Below are 20,570 nucleotides of genomic sequence, written 5' to 3' on the forward strand. Positions count from 1 at the left end.
GCATCCTTTTTACAATGGGTACCAGCTAGGTTGCTCTGCATTCATGGCCTCTCTTGTCTCCAAGTCTCTTTGAGATGATTCTAATGTCTCCCTAGAGGTCCCTGGCCGGTTACAATCTCAAATGACTTTCCTTCCACTACACGTCACTTCCCGGTGCCAGACTGGGAGATGGCCTAATGGCCACTTACAATCCACGGGCGACAAAGCTCAAGTCCACTGCTTAAGTTCACCCTGGGACTGGAGGTGACCAGAGACTTGGCCCCTGGGCAGTTTTCTCAGGGTGCTTGTTCCCAGTTCCTGCGGCACTCTACAAACCGTGAAGTGCAGCTGGACAGAGCTGAGGGGCAGTGATGGCCGGAGACGGAGATTGCAGAACCCTCTCTGGGAAGGGACCCCATGGCCAGGCATGCTAGGAGAGGTGCATGTGTGAGCACAACAGGGCACAAGGGACGCGCACAGCCCATACAGGAAAGTCCCTGAGTACAGGGATTCAGGGAGCTAGCTCACTGGGAGCCCTGACGTTGCACAGGTCACCCACAAGAACTCCACCCGACTTCCCCATCAGCCATATCAGAACTAGAAGTCCCCCCCTAGACTGTCATTCTTAGGACAAAAACGGCTTTCCAGGTGTGGGACCAGGACAGATGAAGTAGACGCTAATCAGTCAGTCAGTCAGACTGCAGGGCCACCAGCACCCCGTCCTGGCCCCCCATGAAAAGCAGGGCTGAGCCCATTGTGAAATATGGAAGGAGTGTGGGAGGTAAGGCCTGGAGCCAGCTCTGGTTCTGGGAAAGGCTACTATTACCCCCTGCTTTATAGAGGAGGAAAGTGAGAAAGGGCCAGCAAGGTCGTGCACCACACAGCTGGAGACGTAGATCCAAGGACATCGTGGGCTTTGATCCCGGAGCCTGCCCGTGTTCCCACCTACGCTGTGCTTGACAAGGCTCATGTTAGTGGGACGGGCAGCCTCTGGGCTCCAGTCCTGGCTGCTCTGTCACTATTTACGACTTTGGGCAGGTTACTTGTCCTCATTTGTGAAGTGGCCCCCGTCTCCTTAAATGAACCGAACAGAGACATATCTAGGATGGTGACCGTTTAGTGGGTACAGCTATTCCTGTTGAGCCTAGATGATCAGGTGTCCTTGAGAAAGGGTGTCTTTAGGTGTCTAAATTGTCAGGCTGTGGGTTCTGGACGCCGCCATGGCCCCACCCCTGCTTCCCAGAGCTGGGAGGTGCAAACCCTGTCTGGGCTCAGTTCCACCGTAGGCAAATGAGATGACGTCAAAACCATGGCTGGCCCAGCCCCTGTGACCTCCCCCAGCCCTCCCCTGCCTCTGTCCCCTGCTCAGATTCACAAGCTCCCAATAGCTGGGCCCAGAGGGAAGGAGAGTGGCCCAAGGGACGGTAGATGGCTGGGCACTTGGGCCCACTGGAGCGTGTTACCTCCTGCCCTGCAGAACTGCGGGGCCCAGGGCTGGGAGCTGGACCTGTGGAGACCCTTCCTTGCTCTGAGCTTCACACCTCCTCCATCAAGCAGTGTATCATCCCTCGCTGAGAGCCTGCTCAACGTTTGCCTAGGATTGTGGGCAGCCTTCTACCGGAGAGCTGGTCAGCTATCAGGGCTAGTTAGCCACCATGACTGATGAGAAGACCTTCCGAATCGGCTTCATAGTGCTGGGCCTTTTCCTCCTATCCCTCGGCACGTTCCTTATGAGCCACGACCGACCCCAGGTCTATGGCACCTTCTACGCTATGGGCAGCATCATGGTGATCGGGGGCGTCATCTGGAGCATGTGCCAATGCTATCCTAAGGTAGGGGGTGGCAGGGGGTGGGGAGGGGGCAGGAGGACACATGGCTCTCATTACCTCAGGTACCAACCCCTTGCCTCCAACGGCTGTGTTCTCCCCATTTGAACTCCCCATATTCTCTCTGTTCTGGGGGGTATCCTTTTCCTTTATCCATCCATCTCTCATTGTGGCTGGTCAGAAGGCCCTCACATCTGATCCTTGAGCCAGTCAGAACGGGGGGGGGGGCACAATGGGATCTATGCACTGTCCCTGTGTCCGAGCAGAAGTTGGTCAGCCTTTACTATCTTCCAAACTTGAACCCATAGCTCACCCCGACCCTATCCCAAGTGCTCTGTGTTTTCTGCGGTTCCCTTTCATCTCACAGATCCTGAAGCACAGATCTCAGGTGGGAGCTTGCTTTAGAGTAGCGTTGTGCCCTGGGTGTTCCATAACGGGTGCTCCATCCAGGATGCTCCATTCTATGCCCCCAGCTGCTGAGAGCTCTGTCGTGCTGGGTCTTTCCGAGTCACAGTATTTTCATCTGTAAATTGGCTCCCCAGTCTTGGCTCTGCATAGCCCCGTGCTAACCCAAGTATGACGTGTGGAAGATGGGAAGGAGCACATTTGCAACCGTGCTGTTGGGTTTAGGTAAACCGCTGCTGCTGCTGCTGCTGTTACTCTCCTTGATCCCCACACAGCCCCGAGGGGTGAACACGTCAGCGTTGTAAACCTTCAGTGTCCGGAGAGGTGGGGTGAATTTTCCAATGTCACACGCTAGGTAGAGATAGACTCGGGGACACAGGGAGAGCAACAAGGGTCTAGCTTGTGTTCTGTTTCTAAGCGCTTGGAAGACTGAGCCACTTTGTTCTCTAAGCCTCAGTTTCCTGAGCTGTACAGTGTGAGTAGGAAAGAGGGACGGACATCTGAGGCCCCACTGAGCCTGGAGACCTAGAGCCCTGTCCTCCCAGCTTCCTCCACTCCTCCCCACCTTGGTGGGGAGTACCCAGAAGGAGTTCTAAGAGTTGGGGCCAGGCCCCAGCCTCTCCCAGCCCTACCCCCTCTGTGGCCAGCCCGGACCTGTCACTTATATCTGGAGCTTGGGCAGTCTCAACTGGTTTGCAGCCATTTCCAAAGCCGTTTACAGTCAACTCTCCTCTATGTGCTCAATGTCCTGAGCAGAGGTCACTGGGAGAAGAGGGCCTTGAGGTCAGAGCCACCATGTCACCACCCAGGGAGGGTGGGGATGTTGGGAAGAAAGCATCCTTTCCAGGGGCAGCTGGTGGAGGGACTGAGTAACAGCAGGATGGCTGGTGCGGGGAACAGGACTGAGGATTAATGGGTAACTGTTAAAGGTTCACGTGCTCCTGTGTGGGGAGGTGGTATGGCTGGTGGAAACCCACACCTCCTAGTGCCCCTCAAACCCCAGTTCAAGTCCCTGTGCCCTGTGCCAAGTCTGTGACCTTGGCAGAGCCTCCCCCCCCCCCACACTGTGCCTTGAATGGCCAAATGGAAGGGAGCAAATGGTGCTGTGGGGATGGGAGGGGGCCTGGTGACCGTGCCTGTGTGAAGCAGGTGCGGAGACGTTGTTCTTGAGAGGATCTTACCAGCACTCAGAGGTCTGCAGGGGAAGCAGGGAGGACTCCGGCTGTTAGACCTGTCACAATTGGAACAGAAGGAAGAAAGGGCTCCCACTCTTCACCATGGCTGTTCTGTTGGGGTTGGCATGCAAACCTGGTTAGATTTGGTACTCAGCTGGGCCTCAAACATGGGTCAAGTGGGAGAACTGAACCAGGCAAATCTAGTGTGGGGGCTTCTGAAGACGCCGAGCTTAGAAGCTGAGATGGAACGGGGAGTGGGGAAGAAGGGTGGAGTGGCAGGGAGAGCGGAGTCTTGGCTCTGCATCCTCTGCTCCTTACTTCTGTCTGCTCTGCTGCAGCTCAAAACCAGGACCTGGTAGTTGAAGGACCTGTCCCCTTTGTGGGCTTCCCTCTCTATGCTTCCTCCCTCTAGGGACTGGTCAGTGTTCAGCCTGAACTCAGATCTGATAGGTACTCTCCTGCTAAAAATTCCTCTGGAGTGCCTGTGGTCATGGATAAAGGTTGAAATCCTTAGTCTGATGTTTTGAGGGTTTCCAAGTCTGGTCCTGCCCCGATCATCAATTCTGCATATCCTTTCTTTTTCCTCCTCCTCCTCCTCCTCCTCCTCCTCCTCCTCCTCCTCTTCTTCTTCTGGTTTTTTCGAGACAAGGTTTCTTCGTGTAACTTTGAACCTTTCCTGGATCTCGCTCTGTAGACCAGGCTGGCCTCGAACTCACAGAGATGCGCCTGGCTGTGCCTCCCGAGTGCTGGGATTAAAGGCGTGGGCCGCCACCGCTGGACCCCTTTCTCTTTCTTTAGAAAAAGAATCTGTGTTCTAGGATGTTGCTTCCTCTCCGTCTCCTCCAAGCTTCTCATGTCAGTGATGATAGTCGTGACTGTAGTGGTGGTGATGGCAATGTTGATTGTGATAGTGATGGTGATGATGGTAATGTTTGTGGTGGTGGTGCTGATAGGATGGCAATGATGATGATGATGGTGGTGGTGGCAATAGTGATGATGGTGATGATGGAGATGCGCATGGTAGTGATGATGGTGATAGCAATAGTGATGATGGTGATGATGGAGATGCGCATGGTAGTGATGATGGTGATAGAGTAGATGATGATGATGATGATGGTGGTGATAGCAATAGTGATGATGGTAATGATGGAAATGGGCATGGTAGTGATGATGGTGATAGAGTAGATGATGATGATGATGATGAATGATACCTGGGCCAGGAGATAGTGAGGAAAAAGACGCAAATCTTGTTTTTGTTTTTTTATTTGTGTTTTGTCTTGGTTTTCCAGACAGGGTTTCTCTGTGTAGCTTTGGTGCCTTTCCTGGAACTCACTCTGTAGCCCAGGCTGGCCTCGAACTCACAGAGATCCACCTGCCTCTGCCTCCCGAGTGCTGGGATTAAAGGCGTGCGCCAGCACCGCCTGGCTAAAAGAGGTAAATTTTAAAAAGTATGGAACCAGCTGGCCACAGAGCATCCTTAGTGCAGATGGAAGGTGGAGGTGCCTCCTCAGGAATGTAAGAGCTCCTCTACCCATCACCCCCTTCTTTCCATCATCATGAAACTTTGCTGGTGCGGAGAGTGCCTCCCTCACTGTACTCTGTGGAAAGGGACAAAGTGTTGTTTGTGAATCTGGAGCAGTTCAGCAGGGGGGGTCATCAGGTGTTGCATGAAAAATGTTCAGACTTGTGTGTCCACTGGCTTGGTCTTCATTGGGCCAGGTTGTGATTTACTGAGAAGCAGTGTATCCTGGTACCATGCTGAGAGAGTCGTCTGTATTGGCTCAGGGAGTCCTCACAGCTCTGCTGGGACACAGGCCTTTACAAACCCCATACAACATATAAGCACAGGATCCACCGATTTAACCACGGGTAAGCATGCAGTTCTGAGGCCTCCGGTCCATTCTCAGTGTGGTCAGCCCATTTCCAGAACTCTTTCCAGACTAGGAGATGAAAGATTGACACCCACCAAGCAACAGTTCTAACCCATTACCACTCTCACTCGTCTTGGGGAGCTGCCAGCCTGCTCTCTGACCTTCACAACTTGGTACACAGGGAAGTGGAGTCTTAGAGTGTTTGTCTCCGCCCCCACCCCCCAATCTGGCGTGTGTCACTCAGCATCGTGGCTTCAGTGCTCACCTTTGCTGTAACATGCATCAGAACTTCCGTCTCAAGGCCGACAGGCACGCCACTGTGTACGTCCCTGTATTTTGTTGTCTATACCCATCAGCGGACCCTGGGGCACCTCCTGGTTGTGGTACACAGTGCTTCTCTGAGCAGGTGTCTCTTGGAGGCGTCTCTCATTAACCACAAGAGTTCAAAGAGGCTCTGGAAGGATGGATGGCTCCCGGGACCTACAGCAAGGACCTGGTAGTGAAGAGATGCCCACCTGTCTCCAGGACCCCAAGGGCAGGCCTCTTTCTGCCTCACCTGGCTTGCTCCTTCATGGCCTTCCTTCCCAACCCCAGTGGCCACCCCTGTAGCTAGGCTGCTTGTTGTGGGCACACCCACAGCCATCTGTGCCTCTGACTCTCCACCACAGCTGTGTCCTGTGAAGCACGAGTCAGTGACTGGCTGATCACTCACTCGACAGGTGCCGATACAGCACCCCTTGTAGGAATTGGTCCTGGGTTCCAGAGCAGGCATCTCTCTTACCCACTGCTGCCCCCCGGTGCCCAGATGGTGTCTGCACAGGGTGGGTTCTCGGTAAAGGGAGAACATGGTGTGGACAGGAACCTAGATCTGTCTACCCACTGGGGCTGAGCCACACACAGAAACTCCCTCATCAAGCAGAGGACCTGTCGGGTCCTCCTCTCCTACAGTCTGCAGAGAAGTTTGCAGAGGTTTTGGGCCCAGCAGCCAGGGTGTGTGGCGACAGCCAGCTCTATCCCTGGTCAATTGCAAAGACCATATCCTCCCTCCTTGCAGATCAGCTTTGTGCCGGCAGACTCTGACTTTCAAGGCATCTTGTCCCCAAAGACCCTGAGCCTGCTGGAGAACAGGCTTTCGGAGGTGAAGAGGTAAGTGCAGGGAGAATGGGCCCGCGGTCTAGCCTCCTGTCAAAAGTGGGGAGAAGGGAAACAAGGGAAGAGGTAAGGAGGGAGCAGACCAGGATAGCTGGGCTGGGTGTCTGACTCTGTCTTATCCCGTCCAGCTTCTTCTTTGCCTCCTGTTTTCTGAGAAATCACAGGTCATTTCTAACTCTCAGTTTTGTGCATCTTAACATCGTCATTCCCATTTTCTAGATGTAGACGCTGAGGCTCAGAGAAACACAAACTTCAGATCTCTCGTGGGGAGACAGGGCTGGAGACAGGTCTGAATCCTGGCCTGACTTGGCCATGGAGGTGTCAAGCCCTGCTTCTGGCTTGGGGCAGAGCCAAGAACCCTTTGGCTTTGGTTAGTCCCCTGAGCTGTGACTCCAAAGGCCGGCCACAGGCCCTGGAGCTATGGGGGCTCAGAGCCACTCCGCTTTGCTTGGGGAGTTTGTAATGCTGGCATTTTCCATTCCTGACACCACAGGGTGAAGCGCCCCAGTGGGAAACAGTGAACACACCCCAGTGGGTGGGGCCACCCCCCAAAAAAATCTCAGGGCCAACAACTTAGCTCAGGCCACCTGGGGTCCCTTCCTTTGTCTTGTCACCTCCCAGTCATGTGACCTTAGACAAAGGCCTAGTCCCTGAAACACAGTGCAGGGAGCAGATCACTGTGGCCCTGATCCACCAAGCAGGGGCTGTATCACTCTATGTATAAGTCAGTTTGCTGTGCCTCAGTTCCCTCGCAGCACCTCCTGGAATGACAGGGGGTGTAGACAATCACTCCCCAGCCTTGCGGGCAAGGAGCCTCCAAGCAGCTGTGATTCGCTCTACTAAGCGTCGAAGCTGTGACTGCTGCAATGAGGTGTACTCCAGCAAGCCTCCATGCTGAGCCCTCTCCATCTATCTATCTATCTATCTATCTATCTGTCTGTCTGTCTGTCTGTCTGTCTATCTATCTAATGTGCATTGGTGTTTTGCCTGCATGTATGTCTGTGTGAGGGTGTCGAATCCTCTGGAACTGGATTTATAGACAGTTGTGAGCTGCCATGCAGGTGCTGGGAATTGAACCCGGGTCCTCTGGAAGAGTAGTTAGTGCATCTCTCTAGTCCCAAGTCCTCTCTGTCTTACCATTACATGCTGTGGATACCTTTCAAGACATTATGTGATGTTGACTTGGGATTAGGTCAGAGCTCTGTACACCTAGTTGGGCCTCATCTTCACCATCTGTGGGCCTGGGCACAGTGACGCCCCTGAAGTGTTTCTTTTGAAGTCAGTGGGCCCATCCCCCCAGAGCAGACAGGGGGCCATGGGGAGAGAACTCATGTCTACCTGCCCGCTTCTCTCCCACCCTCTGTTGGACCCAGTCCCCAAGCCCCGTACGTCAGGCTGTGGGAAGAAGCCGCCTACGACCAGAGCCTTCCAGACTTCACTCACATCCAAATGAAGGTCCTGGGTTACAGTGAGGATCCCAGGCCCCTGCTGGCCCCTGAGCTGAAGACAGGAGTCAGCAGTGGTGGGAAAGGCGAGCCTCCTCAGACTGCTCAGGCCTGGATGGAAGCTACGGTGGTCGTCCACAGGGGCGTGGATGAGACTGAGGGAGAAAGACCCCATACTCAGAGCAGGTGAGTGGGCAGCATAAGAGTGGGAGTACTGCCCAGGTCTAGGGCAAGTGCAGTGTGTGTGTGTGTGTGTGTGTGTGTGTGTGTGTGTGTGTGTGTGTGTGTGTGCAGGGACACTTGGGAGTGAGCAGCAGAGGGCGGGAGAGTCACAGGCAAATGAGGCTGGCCTGGGGCTCTAAAGGACCTAGGTGCTGATCCCGACTCCTTGGCTCTGTAAGCGTCCGGTTTTGGACTCTCCTGAGCAGTTTCTCCCAGGGGAATAGTCATTTTCATCACACGGGGACAATGCTTTAAGTGCCCAGCACACAGTTCTTCCTTTTCCAAATGCTTGTCGTGAGCAGAGCAGCAGGAGGCCAGGAGCCAGAGGGCTTGGATTTAAATCCTGGCTGGGCTGTTGACCTGCTTGGTGTCTCGGGCAAGTTTTAGTCCCCGCCACAGCCCAGTTCCTGTTTCTTTTCCAGTCAAGTCTCTGATTGCTCCACTCATCCACATCCTTACTGGACACCAGCTCATTCTCAGGCCTCAACTGGCCTCCAGTCTCCTGGAGCTCCCAGTCCGCTGCTGGGGGTGGGGGGTGAGGGACAAAGAAGGACACAGAGGGACCTGCAGTGGGAAATGGCCTGTGAGGGGCCAGAGAAGGATCCCGAACGCCTGCAGTTGTGGACGGACCACCTGGCTGGCTGTTTTGTTTTTGTTTTAGTTTTTGTTTTTTTAAATAACATCCCTGTCGCTAGGGCACCTACTCAGTGCTAGGCACTGTGTGAAGAGCTGTGAACATTTTAGCTGCTGCACATCCCCGAAGCAACCACATGGGAGAGGAGAGGACTCACATTGCCCCCAATTTCCGGGGAGCGGGGGGAGGAGGCCCAGAGATACGCGAAGTTACTGCAGCTAGCGGCTGAGATCTGGACCCAGACAGTGTGATGCAGGGCCCACCCTTCACTCATTCTCTTTGCCTCTGTAGCCCTCCAGGGTGCTCCCCAGGCTCTGCACCCCTGGCCTCCTTCCAAGATGACCTGGACATGGGTTCCAGTGAAGGCAGTAGCCCCCACCCGTCCCCACCCAACAGAGATGAGCCACACCCACAGGTGCCGTGGGCCAGCAGGGGTCCACTGGATCGCTTCAGTGACTTTGCCCTCATTGATGACACTCCCACATCAGAGGACATGGTCCTGGAGGGGCAGGTGCGGGAGGTAGCTCTGCCCAGCAAGCAGCGGCGGTCCCTGAGGGTGAAGGAGGAGACTGTCGGGACAAGTGCGGAGGAACCCGAGCAGGAGGAGGAAGACCTGTACTATGGGCTACCAGACAGCCCTGGGGACCCCCTCCCCGACAAAGAGTTGGGCTTCGAGCCCGATGTCCAGGGCTGAGATGAAACTGCTTCCTGGGTCTAGCCTGACAGTACTGCTCTCTTCATGTGACCCCATAAGGCCTCAGTTTTCCTCCTCCCAAATGGGGCTGTATGGCAGGCCAGGTGAGGCAGTGAGCTGAAGCATCTTGGGAACTGAAAAGAACACACATGGGAGGCGGCAATCACCCCCCAGCTCCAGTGAGCACATGCTTCGGATTGTAGCTTGTTCTGCTGACCTGCAGGCCAAGTGGGCTTTCCTGAGTGTTACAGCCGGACCCACTGAAGCCCTTTCCATCTCCTAATGCTGACCTCTAATTGGGCCCTCTGTGGTGTTACCCAGGGCCCCTGCTCCTTCATGGAGGCCTCTCAGGGCCCCATGTCTACTGAGGTTTGGTCCTCTGATGGGTGGTTTGACTCACCCCACTCAGAGCTGGCGAGGTCTCCTGGCTTAGTCTCGTTAGCAGCTCCCCTGCTCTGGGTTCTGTGACCCTCTGTGGCTGACCTCTGCTGACCTAACCTGACCTCTAGGCGGCTCTCTGGTCCCTCCTGTTCCTGCAGCTGCTGATAGCCCATGCCCATGCCCATGCCCATGCTTGAGCTGTCTTCTTCCACTGTGCCGGGCAAATTCACTCATTCCTGTATCCCCGCCTAAGTGACCTTCTTCTGCCAGCTCTCCTGGCGTCCCAACTGCTAGGTGAGAATGTTCTCTCTGGGGAGTGAGCATCCATTTCTGCGGCCTGTTGCTTGCCACTGCCCTGGGACAACTTCTTGGCCTCATTCACCATACTTTGCAGGGGATGTTGGGCATGCGCAGATCTCAGCAGATCTGGGAACCTTTGCAGATGATGTCACCCTCCCCGATTTTGACAAGTATGGCTCCTTAGTCTCTGGCACTCACTTTTCTAAAGGGCTTCTGGACAGTCACAAAACCAGGCAAAAAAGCTGCCCGAAGAGCCCAGCAGCAGCTTGTGGAACACACTTTGCCCTGGCTTCAAGTGGGCAAAATCCAGCTGCTGGGTTAATTCCACTTGATGTCTTTGGCATTTCCTGAGCATCTGCTGCTATATGCCAGGCATTTAGCATTGGAAAGAGACAGTGGTCCTTGACCCCCAAAGGGCTCACAATCTCGTGAGCTTGCTGTCTTGTAAGTTGGGGACAAAGCACGGAGCAGAAGCTGGGGTCACCCCAGCCTGCAAATCTGGTAAAGCCCTCTGCTCTGAGCCCAGGGCGGAGGAAGCCGCAGGGAGGAGGGTGCTGCCACCTCCTCCAGGCAGGTCCACACACTTAGAGCTGTCGTGAGACATCTAGGAGCATGACTCTGGTGAAGGTCGGAGGTCCCAGACAAGGAAAAGAGACAGTGCTGGTGCTGAGTGAGAAGACACCGTCACCCGCCTGCCTTCCGGGACATTTCTACCTCTTCAGTAAAGATGCCTCCACCAGGCACCTCCTCTCTGCTGATGTGACCAGCCATGGGCCAGGTGAAATGGAGCAGGCTGCTGTGTACTGCTGGCCCAGGCAGGGATGTCTGTGACCCACATCAGACAGAGCTGAGCCAGCACCGAGGGCTGAAATAAAAAACGTTTTCAACATTAAAAGGTCACCTTTATTTGTCTGCGAATTCTTTTCTGTGAAACTGCCCATTCCCTCCGGGCAGAATAAAATGAGGCTTCATGCCTGACTGGCACCGGCACCGAGGGGCCTCTCTCAGAAGGGAGCAGCAGGCAGACACAGCAGTGTGGCCATGTGGGACAGTTGTGTGTGTGGGGGGGGTGGTGGCCCCCATGCCCAGAATCGTAGCCGCGGAGGCTTCAGATACCAAGAGTCTCTAGCTGCCAGCCATGGGGCAAAGGAAAGTTAGCTCTGTCCCTCCTACAGGTGGGGTGGGGGGGGTCTACAGGTGGCTCCCCCGCCTGTGTGGCACCCCTCACAGGTGTGCAGTGGGAAGACCACGCTCCTGGGTTGCCTGGGATGAGACCGCTAACACGAACATTTCTGCTGAGGAGTACAGCCACTCACTCAAAGCCAGCTCGTGGCGTGGGTGGGGAGCAACCTTGTCAGGAAAGGATGCCCTAGGGAACGGGGCTTCTGTCAGGTGGTTACCAGGGAGCAAGTTTTGCTCCAGATCAGGCAGCATCAAGAACAGGGGGGGTTTCTATGATTCTGTGACCCACTGACCTGGGAGGGGAAGAGCCTGGACAGAGCTACCCTGTGATGAGAAAGCAGCCGGGATCATCCAGAGGTGGTTAGAGCGGGCAGGAGTGGGGGTGTGGGGGTTTGGGGGTGTGGGGGTGGGGGTGGGGAGGCTGGGGATGGTGTCTGCTCCTTTTGTGGCTTGGTCACTATTCACTTTGCATGTGCCTAGTCCAGGCTGCTTTTGCTATTCCCCAATCTCAGCCCTCCCTGCTCCACGTCAGCCTCTGGAGGCTGCGGGTAACCAGTAGGTATGGGTGGAGGGGAGGGCACTGTGGATTTTGATAGCGAGGAAGGGCTGTGAACTTGGGCAGCAGGGGCAGTGGCCCACTTCCTCCCACTCTCGCCTTCCCCAGCTCTCTGGCTGTTGACTGCAGCTGCCACATTGGACCGCCCCTCCCGTTGCCTCACTGACTCAGTGGTGGGTGATACTGGCACCTCTGGATATCCCTCTAGATGACCGATGGGATCAGAGGGGAGCAATGATGGCCTGGAGTAGCCAGAAGGGGCTAGAGGAGCCCGGTGGGTGTCATACTCTGGATTACAGCCTCCAGCCCCAGGTCCTGGTTTGCGTGCAAGGGGCAGAAAGTCCTGGCATTTGCTCTCCCTGTCTGACTCTGGGAGTTTCCATTCTAGAGAGGAAGTCCCTGGGGAGGGGTGGCATGGGCAGGCAGTCGTCCTGAGGGCCTTGAGCACTGGCCTGCTAATGGTTTGCTGTGACCTGGGCACCCTGCCATCCTTCCTATACACCTTCTCTCCACATGACAGACAAGATTGCACCTCCGTTCCCCATCCTTGGGCACACTCACACCCTTTATCCCATCTGGTTCTCAGAAAAGCCCTGGGAGGGGGCAGTCTGTTGACCACACATGGCCAATGTCCTAAATCTCAGACTCTGAGCTACAAACGGACCTGGGTTCACACTCATCCTTCTGCCAGGTCCTTGCTCTACAGACTTGAGCAAGTCGCTGTCTGTCTGCACTCCTGTCGTGAAGATAATCCCAATGGTTGGAGTTGTGGGTGAGATGGACAAACAGATACGGTACCCCCTGCACATCGCAGGTATTCAAACAGTGTCAGGCTTCCTTCCCGTGTCCTCGTTAGTGAAGAAGGATCGGTTGCGTCTCGCTCTTCAACAAGGCAACCGGTGACTCAGGAGGGAGAGAGTGTAAAAACTCCCACAGGGGCGAAGCTTGAGTATGTATGCCAGAGGTGTTCTAGCAGTGAGCGGCATGGAGCTGTGCAGGGCGTCTCCTGAGGGAGAGGCGGGTGCCTGTGAGGTTCCTGCAGCCTCCCAGGAGTCAGGAAGAGAAAGAACAAGAACGAGAGACCTGTGCCTTACAGGTGACGTGGTGCGTGGTGGCCCTGCTCTCTAGGCCTGCTCAGAGGCCATGCCTGCTTCCCAGGTCTCCTGCTAGCCCTGAGATATTGGTGCTGCAGGGGCCAAGCTGGGACCCCAGCGCAGGTCCTCTGAGTGGCCCCCAGGGCCATCTTGTCCACAGAGTCATAGGACTCGATAAACACACCTGCCCTGCTGTGCCGCACGATTTCCTCTGACCCTTACAGCCTGCCAGATTGCATTTCCCCATTTGATGGGAAACTGAGGCTCAGAGAGGCTGAATCATTGTCCGTTTTTCCAGAGGAAAGCTAACTGGAGGCGAGGAAATCTAGTTGTAAGATCTTCAACTCCTGACTGGAGGTGCCTGCAGCCCCAGGCTATTCACAGAAGACAGACTAGCCAGTCAGGCCACACGGAACGCGCCCACCTGTGCCCACTTACTGCCGTGAAGAGGGAGACTCCCACCTCCCGTGATTCCCTATTGTATGCTGTCGAAGGTCAGAGTCCTTAGCCTGGCCTCACGGGCCTTCATCATGTGACCTCTACTGCCCTTTGCCGTTGAATCAGTCATTCGCTATGTCAAGCCTGTCCAGCACCGCAGACCTACCTCCGTGCTGTCCTGGGTTTGGGTACGCCTGCTCCTGGATGCCCTTCTCTTCCAGCCCTCCAGGCTTGGCTCAAATTCTCTATCTGCTCCTGGACTCTCTGAACCAGCCTGCCCCCTGCCAGGGCAGAACGCATCCCCTTAGCAAGCTGTCCTCGAGACCCTTTTCAGCCGTGCATGGCTCTGTTCCTGCACTTCCCTGGGCTGGTTCGGTGATTACCCATCTCTGCTCCTGAGACCGGAAGTCTTTAGGAGCCTTTTCCTCCCACCCCTCCACCCTTTTGCTCAGGAAAGTGAGAACAGCCGTTCTGTGGGACAGAGTGGAGCTGGAGGGAGCCAGGTGCCCACTCTGAAGGTTACGAGCACAGGTACAATGATTCCCAACTTGGGACGGAGGGCCAGCTTTAGAGCATCAGCCCTGAGTGTGGGGCTGGGCTTCCATCTGACCTGTGACTATGGCTGAGACATTTCATCTTTCTGGACTGAATTGTCCTTATCTATAAAGTGGAGGCAGTAACACAGACATCAGGGGCACGCTGTAATGATTAAATGGGATGCTGTATATAGGGTGGGTGGCATGGGCACGGTGCCAGTGAGCCCTCCACCAACCATGCTTACCGTCACTCTCCTTACCTGCAGAAATGAGCGGACTGTGTGCAGAACCTAGACACTAGGATTCAATGGAGGCACGAGGCTGGCACTCCAACTCTGTCACCAGCATTTCCAAATGCAGGGCATGAACCTGGTGAGTTAGGGACCCCGGCCCTCCCCCCCATCTCCATTCTGAATGAGCAAGCTAGAGACTCCGGAGGAATGGATGCTTCTGTGTTTTGTCTTTTTTGATTGGATTGTCAAGGACCACGAGCTGGGACCTAGACAGGGACAAAGGAGAGACGGGATCTCAGACAGACAGATGGCATGGCAGAGGCTAGCTCCGGGAAGGAAAGGAAGGGTGTCCCCAAACCCGAGGAAACTGGTATGCCTGGAGTGGTGGAAGTCAAGGTCAGAGAGGCATGCTGTTATGGTCTGGGCTCCTTGAATTGTTGCACAGAGCCGGATTTGGTCTTAACAGCCAGGGGACTTGATGACACTCAGAAGCAGAGGAAAGGAATGCTGAAGACCCATATTGTTAACAGGCGTAAAAGGGACCCAAGACACGCTGGTGACCCGAGGATGCCTGCGCCCTGGGGTCAGCACTGACTGCCCATGGAGATTTATGTCCTGGCAGCCCTCACTGGATGCCCAGTCAGGCCTGAAGGCTCTGGAGCTGTGGTCCCAGATCATTGTTGCTTATCACAGGCCCAGCCAACCCACATAGCAGAGCCCAGGGCTTCTCCCCAAGACACCAGAGCCCTGGTTCAGGCCAAGTACAGCTCAGGGATGACCCAGAGCTAACTCAGGGTCCCAGGAAGGCCCGACAGCTCCAGTGCCCTGTAGAAGACGCAAGTTCTCAAGCTGTGCATCGTTTGCACTTAGACCCGGGAAGAGGAGAGCAAAGTGAGGCCAGAGGTTAAGTAGCAATGGCAAGCTTTAGATGTCTGCCCACAAGCCTAGCGGGCAGGAATGGACAGATTCCATTCACTCATTCACTCATTCATTCATTCATTCATTCATTCATTCATTCATTCACTTGTTCATTCATTCTGGCTATAAAGACTCTCTAAACTTCTGGTAGGTGCCACCTCTGTACCAGGTCCTGAGGACAGAAACGTGGCTGGCCCTGGCCTGTTAGGGGATCTTCACTCTCCTGGGACAGCGGCAGAATGAGCTGATGGCTCTCTGAGGGCTCAGGGACGAGCCGAGGGAGGCATAGAAGGATAGAACTTGCCTGAGAGTGAGCAGGAAGGAGGTTAAGGGGAGTGAGCAAAGGGAGTGAGCAAGGTCTGTTCCAGGCACACATCTGTTCTGTAGGTGGTGTTCCCTGGTGGGAACTCAATGGAATCCTGCTTGTGCAGAGGCCCGGGGAAAGTCATCCTTCACATCCCAGACTGGCCCGGAAGCAGATGGAAACCCCGGCTAGGGACAGGCATGGAGGGTGACAGGAGAGGATGGAAGAATGGGGGAGACAGGACTGGATTTGGGAAGTTCGGGTGTTCCAGGGAAAGCCAGAGGGTTAGTTTGACAAGGACACAGAAGGAGGGGATTTCATAACATATGTAACAGAATGTGTGTGTGTGTGTGTGTGTGTGTGTGTGTGTGTGTGTGTGTGTGTGGTGTGGTGGTGGTGGTATGTGTGTGTGGTGTGGTGGTGGTGGTGGTGGTGTGTGTGTGTGTGTGTGTGTGTGTGTGTGGTGTGGTGGTGGCGGTGTGTGTGTGTGTGTGTGTGTGTGGTGGTGGTGGTGGTGGTGGTGGTGGTGGTTGTGTGTGTGTGTGGTGTAGTGGTGGTGGTGGTGGTGGTGTGTGCGTGTGTGTGTTGTGTGGGGGCGATTTGACAGAGGAGAGGAAGCCATCAGTAGGACAGAGGTAAACTCTCATAAGGAAAGAACTGAAAGGCCGTCAGCTCCGGTAACACGATAGGAACGCAACCGGAAATAACCAGACATAATGCTGCCCGGCAGCTCGGTGACGTTTTGGAAAGAACAGTGAGACAGAAAGTGGTGTTGGAGATGAGGCAGGGGATTGGCTCTGTCTTGGAGGACAAGGGGTGGGTGTTCTGGGGAGAGCAAGTCTAAAGTGTGAGCTTTAGCCTCAGCAGTGCCACCCCCCAGCGCCACCCCTCCCCCATCCCTCCCCCTCTCCCCCACCCCCACCCTGAGCCAGCGACGACACCCCCACCGGGAACTATAACTTACAATAGAAATGTAGCCTAAGGAAGTAATCGGGCAGTGTGTTAAGATGGACTTTCAGAGGGTGTTGACTGATAACGCTAAAACATACTAAGATCTAAATGACAGCAAGAGGCTGCTGGAACAATCCCACCCCAGGAAGAGGACTCTACAGATACTCAGCGTCACGACCGGCACTCAGTGGCGATTCTCCATTCAACCGGATGACTCAACACGGTGATGATCTATCTCCTCAACACAGCGACCCACCGCTCACCACAGTGACACTCCATTCAAATCGGCCGCCTTCCACTCAGCAGACCGACCCTGCACTCAACGTGGTGAGGCTTCTCTCTGTATGGCGAACCTCTACTCAACACAGTGACTCCCCCGCGACACAATGACCCTCCGTCCAACTTTGTGGTCCTCCACTCAATGTGGTGACCATCCTGGTTGAATCAAGCCCGGACCTGTTCCTCTGTGCCACACGGTAAAACCGAAGCCACACACCCTCTGTGCGTTTCTCCTGTAGTTTCTGTGTGCTTCTTAAGCCCTACACCCCATGACAGCGGGGCTCCACGATGTTTGCTGTTACACCCACAGCGCCCAGCAGGGGTCCCAGAATGCAGCGTGTTCTCAATAAATCATTATTAAATGAGTGACTGGGTGTGTTTCTTGCTGTGGATCAATTTGGTAGTACAGAATTACGAGAAAGGGAACAAGCTATAAAACAGCACACACCACGGGAGACTGTTCTCTCTCTCCGCTTGATGTTGCTGTGGCAATCACATGCACATTGGTTCAAAGGCACATGTGACACTTCTATTTGCTGCTAGGAATATCTGTGTAGGTGAAGTTTTCCGTCTAGACCACTGATCAGCTCTGTCCTGCCAGCTGCTCCCCAAATAACCACACAGAGACTTATTTTTACTTATAAATGCTTGGCCTTGGTCTCCACACAGCTCTTACAACTTGAATTAACCCATTTCTATTAATCTATGTGCTGACCCGAGGCTCGTTTACCTCATCTATGAACTTTCCATGTTGCCTTTTCTGCATCTGGCTCTATCGAGACTTCTCTGACTCTGCTCTCCTTCTTCCCAATGTTCTCTCTGCCCTGAAAAATCCTGCCTAGCTATTGACCAATCAGCTTTTTATTAACAATGAGAGCAATACATCTTCACAGTGTACAGAAAGATTATTCCACTGTATGTCCACAAGATCAAAGGAGCCCTAAAGAACAACCAGCTGGGGTCATATCTGAAAAACACTTTGGCTTCCCAAGAGTAAAGTAGAAGTGACTGCCTTTGGTGGTCTCAAACATGGATGCAATGGGTGGAGCTGCAGCAGCCATATTGTAGCCATGAGGAAAGTTCCGAGAGAACCATAGAAAGGCTAGGTCTGACACTGCTGAGCCAGTGGACTAATTAGCATCTTTAAACACTCCACCTAAATAAGAAAAGTCTGTTTCTCTCTTTAAGCTAATGTACTTGTGGCCAAATGCACTCCCAATAGGTACAGAGTATGAGCCCATAAATATCGATGTGTGTAGAAATGAATAGAAAAGTTTTAAGGGATTCCATTTACGTGTGATTTTTCCTTCCCATTTTCATGTAATAAAGTTTTTTTTTAAGAGAAAATGTATAAATAATGAGAACAAGGTTTATATTTAGAAAATAATAGTGATTCTATTTTTTTTTTTTTTTAACTAAGCAAAACATCAGATTCCCAGGAAGGACCTCCCATCCAGTCACTTGTTGGCACCTTGAAGAACAAATTCTTCACTTGAAGAACAAGTGCCCCATGGATGAGGCATGTGATACTAAGGCTGAAAGTGTCCTCACAGCAGGGTGTGATCCCGATCCTGGGAGGTCCGTAGCAGACATGAGGGTTCCAGGGAGACAGGGGTGCCCTGAGGCTCTGAAACGATCACCCAACCCTTCAAGGACACATTGTCTTTACCCGAGACCAGGCCCCTGGCATCTCCACAGCCAGCGTGCCAGGTGCTGTGGGGCCTGAAAGGTGGGGCTGACAGGTGGTGTTGGCAGTGTGTTCTCTGTAAACACAGGCATGCAGCGAGCTACCCTGTCGGCTCCTCTCATAACAAACACGGGCTGTCCTGTGAAAGTGACCCTGGGGAAGAGCACAGGAAAGTGGAGGGGACAGAGGGGAGAGAGATGCCAGTGACTCTCTCCTTGGGGAACATACTAGGGACAGCCATGGCACTGCTCTGCATGGCTACTGCCGTGGGTGCCAGTCTGCACTATGGGCTACTTGGGATAGGTGTCCTGCAGAAGCTGGGCTATGGACAGACAGATGACCAGGTTACTGTGGGATGTGGGGGACACAAGCCCCCAGGGACAGATGGCAGCAGCATTCAAGGGCCGAATCTGGTGGTGACAATACATTACCCACCCGCCCTGTGGCTTGTCACTTAGAGTGGTTCAGACCAGCCTAGACAGCTGGTGAACCCCAGTGGGCCCGCTTTCCCCCTGCTCTACCTTTCTCCTTCCCTCTGCCTCTCGAACCCTGGGCCAAGGCCTGGGCCTGAGGCCTTGCTTCTCGCCCACATCTACACCAGGGCCTTCCTCCTTCCCAGGAGCTCCCTCCATCCTCCAGCCCGAGTGGAGACTGGATCCCAGAGAAGTCCTCCTGAGCCTCAGTTTCTCTTTCCGGCAGTGGAGGGTAGGCTGGCCGATGGTTGGGTGGTTTTGGCTCAGGGTTTCAGCTGGCTGGCTTCCCCGCATCATTAGCGCCCTGGCCTGGAGGGCTGGAAGCCTTCTCATTCACAGCAGTTCTCCCCTCCCTGCCAATTGCCCCAGGGAACCTGGATGCTGGGGATTCCTTCCCGCAACCCTAGACCTTGCCGCACCTGATGCCAACGTGTCCATGCCCTTGGGGTCCTTCAGATCCATGTCCCCAGCCTGGGGACAGGGCTGGGTGTTCACAGGGTTGTGCCGCCGCCACCTGACATGCACACCGTCCTTCCGTGCCTGGCCGATGGATGTGAAGTCCAGTCAGTGCGGTGGCACCTGAAGCATTTCCCCGGCTGCTCTCTCATCTGCCCCCTCCCCTTGGTGAGGTTGGAGTTATTGTCACCGTTCTGTTGACGAGGGAATAGGCTGGGAGTGGGCAAGTGGGTGCCATGGAAACACTGTACAGTTAATAGTAGAGATGGGATAGATGTCTGGGACTGAAACCTGGGTCTGTTCTTCCCCCCTCCGCAAGGCCCCTTCCCCACGATTCACCTCCCACTATGGCCACTGTCACTGCCCCCCCACCCCCCGTGCCCAGGCCTGTGTGTTTGCTGGCCTCTGCCTCCGCGTAGATCCACCGCGTCCAGTGGAAGGCCGCTCCTGAGTGTAAAGTCATAGGAGGGAAGAGGTGACAGACATCTGGGGCATTTGCAGGTCCCTGCACAGTCTGAAGAAGCTGACCTCTCACAGGCTGCCACACATCCGGTGCTCTGCTTTGGGCATCCTGGACCATGGGGAGAAGAAGCACGGCATAAGGAATTCTGGTCAGAGCTTGTGGAGTGGACTGAGCCGTAGGAGCAGCTGAGGGGCTGCAGGGTGGCTCACCCACACCCTTCCAGACACACAGGCATCCATCCTGTCTTTCTCAGGAGCTCTGGTCACCACCTCAAGCCAAACACCAGACTCTCTACCATCTTTTTTAGAGCTGCGACCCAGCGTCTATGATACTTGAGGAGACAGAGGAAACTTTTATCCTGTTTGTTTTAGTTTTGATTTTAGGGGATGAAAGAAATGTGGGCATGCTTGGAGGGGGATGGGAAAAAGGGAGAGCACTCCTCAGTTACATCTTCTCCAAATGGCCTGCAAGGGGTTTCAGGACAGGGTGAAAAGAAGTTGTCCAGGGGTTGTGGGGAGCCTGAAGAAGATCCTGTGTGTGCAAACATGTGTATGTGTGTGCATGTGTGTGTAAAGGCATTACTCTCTGCACAGGGCTGTGGTCAAAACCCTCTTCTGTCCCCAGTCTTCCAGACTCTCTATAATCTCAGGAAAGACAATGCCTTGTCTCGGCCTCAAGAGACATTGAAGACACACGCTTCCACCCCAGCCACCCCGACTGAGCCATGCACTGCACCCAGCATGCGGCAGCCATGACAACTGGACCACAGATCTGCAGTGCTTAGGTCACCCCCATGGAGTCCGGAGACAAAGCTGGGTGCCTGTGGCATGGGCTCTGCCTCCCGTCTTCAGGCTGAGATTTCTCACGCATTGTAGTGGGTGCCCTCTGCTGGTCCATTGTGGACACTGCGCCTGGG

General features: G+C 54.5%; 1 protein-coding gene and 1 long non-coding RNA gene across 2 annotated transcripts; both read left to right on the plus strand.

Moving 5' to 3' along the window:
* Positions 1-1,634: 1,634 nt before the first annotated feature.
* On the plus strand, positions 1,635-9,403 carry Bsnd (barttin CLCNK type accessory subunit beta). Its single transcript, XM_052716051.1, has 4 exons — positions 1,635-1,811; positions 6,311-6,402; positions 7,782-8,039; positions 9,001-9,403. Exons 1-4 carry the CDS (start codon positions 1,635-1,637, stop codon positions 9,401-9,403), a joined length of 930 nt encoding a protein of 309 aa, XP_052572011.1.
* A 2,095-nt stretch (positions 9,404-11,498) lies between these two features.
* Positions 11,499-16,941, plus strand: LOC128096928 (uncharacterized). Its single transcript, XR_008213769.1, has 3 exons — positions 11,499-11,623; positions 14,157-14,262; positions 16,412-16,941. It is a non-coding gene; the product is annotated as an uncharacterized LOC128096928 (long non-coding RNA).
* Positions 16,942-20,570: the final 3,629 nt, after the last annotated feature.

The sequence above is a fragment of the Peromyscus californicus genome, unplaced genomic scaffold (genome assembly GCF_007827085.1).
Source record: "Peromyscus californicus insignis strain IS unplaced genomic scaffold, ASM782708v3 Scaffold_5__1_contigs__length_169319896, whole genome shotgun sequence".
Lineage (NCBI taxonomy): Eukaryota > Metazoa > Chordata > Mammalia > Rodentia > Cricetidae > Peromyscus > Peromyscus californicus.

Coding starts and splice junctions, on each gene's coding strand:
- Bsnd (XM_052716051.1), top strand. CDS start 1,635: ATGACTGATGAGAAGACCTTCCGAATCGGCTTCATAGTGCTGGGCCTT. Junction 1,812..6,310: donor TGTGCCAATGCTATCCTAAG/GTAGGGGGTGGC, acceptor CCCTCCTTGCAG/ATCAGCTTTGTGCCGGCAGA. Junction 8,040..9,000: donor AGACCCCATACTCAGAGCAG/GTGAGTGGGCAG, acceptor TTGCCTCTGTAG/CCCTCCAGGGTGCTCCCCAG.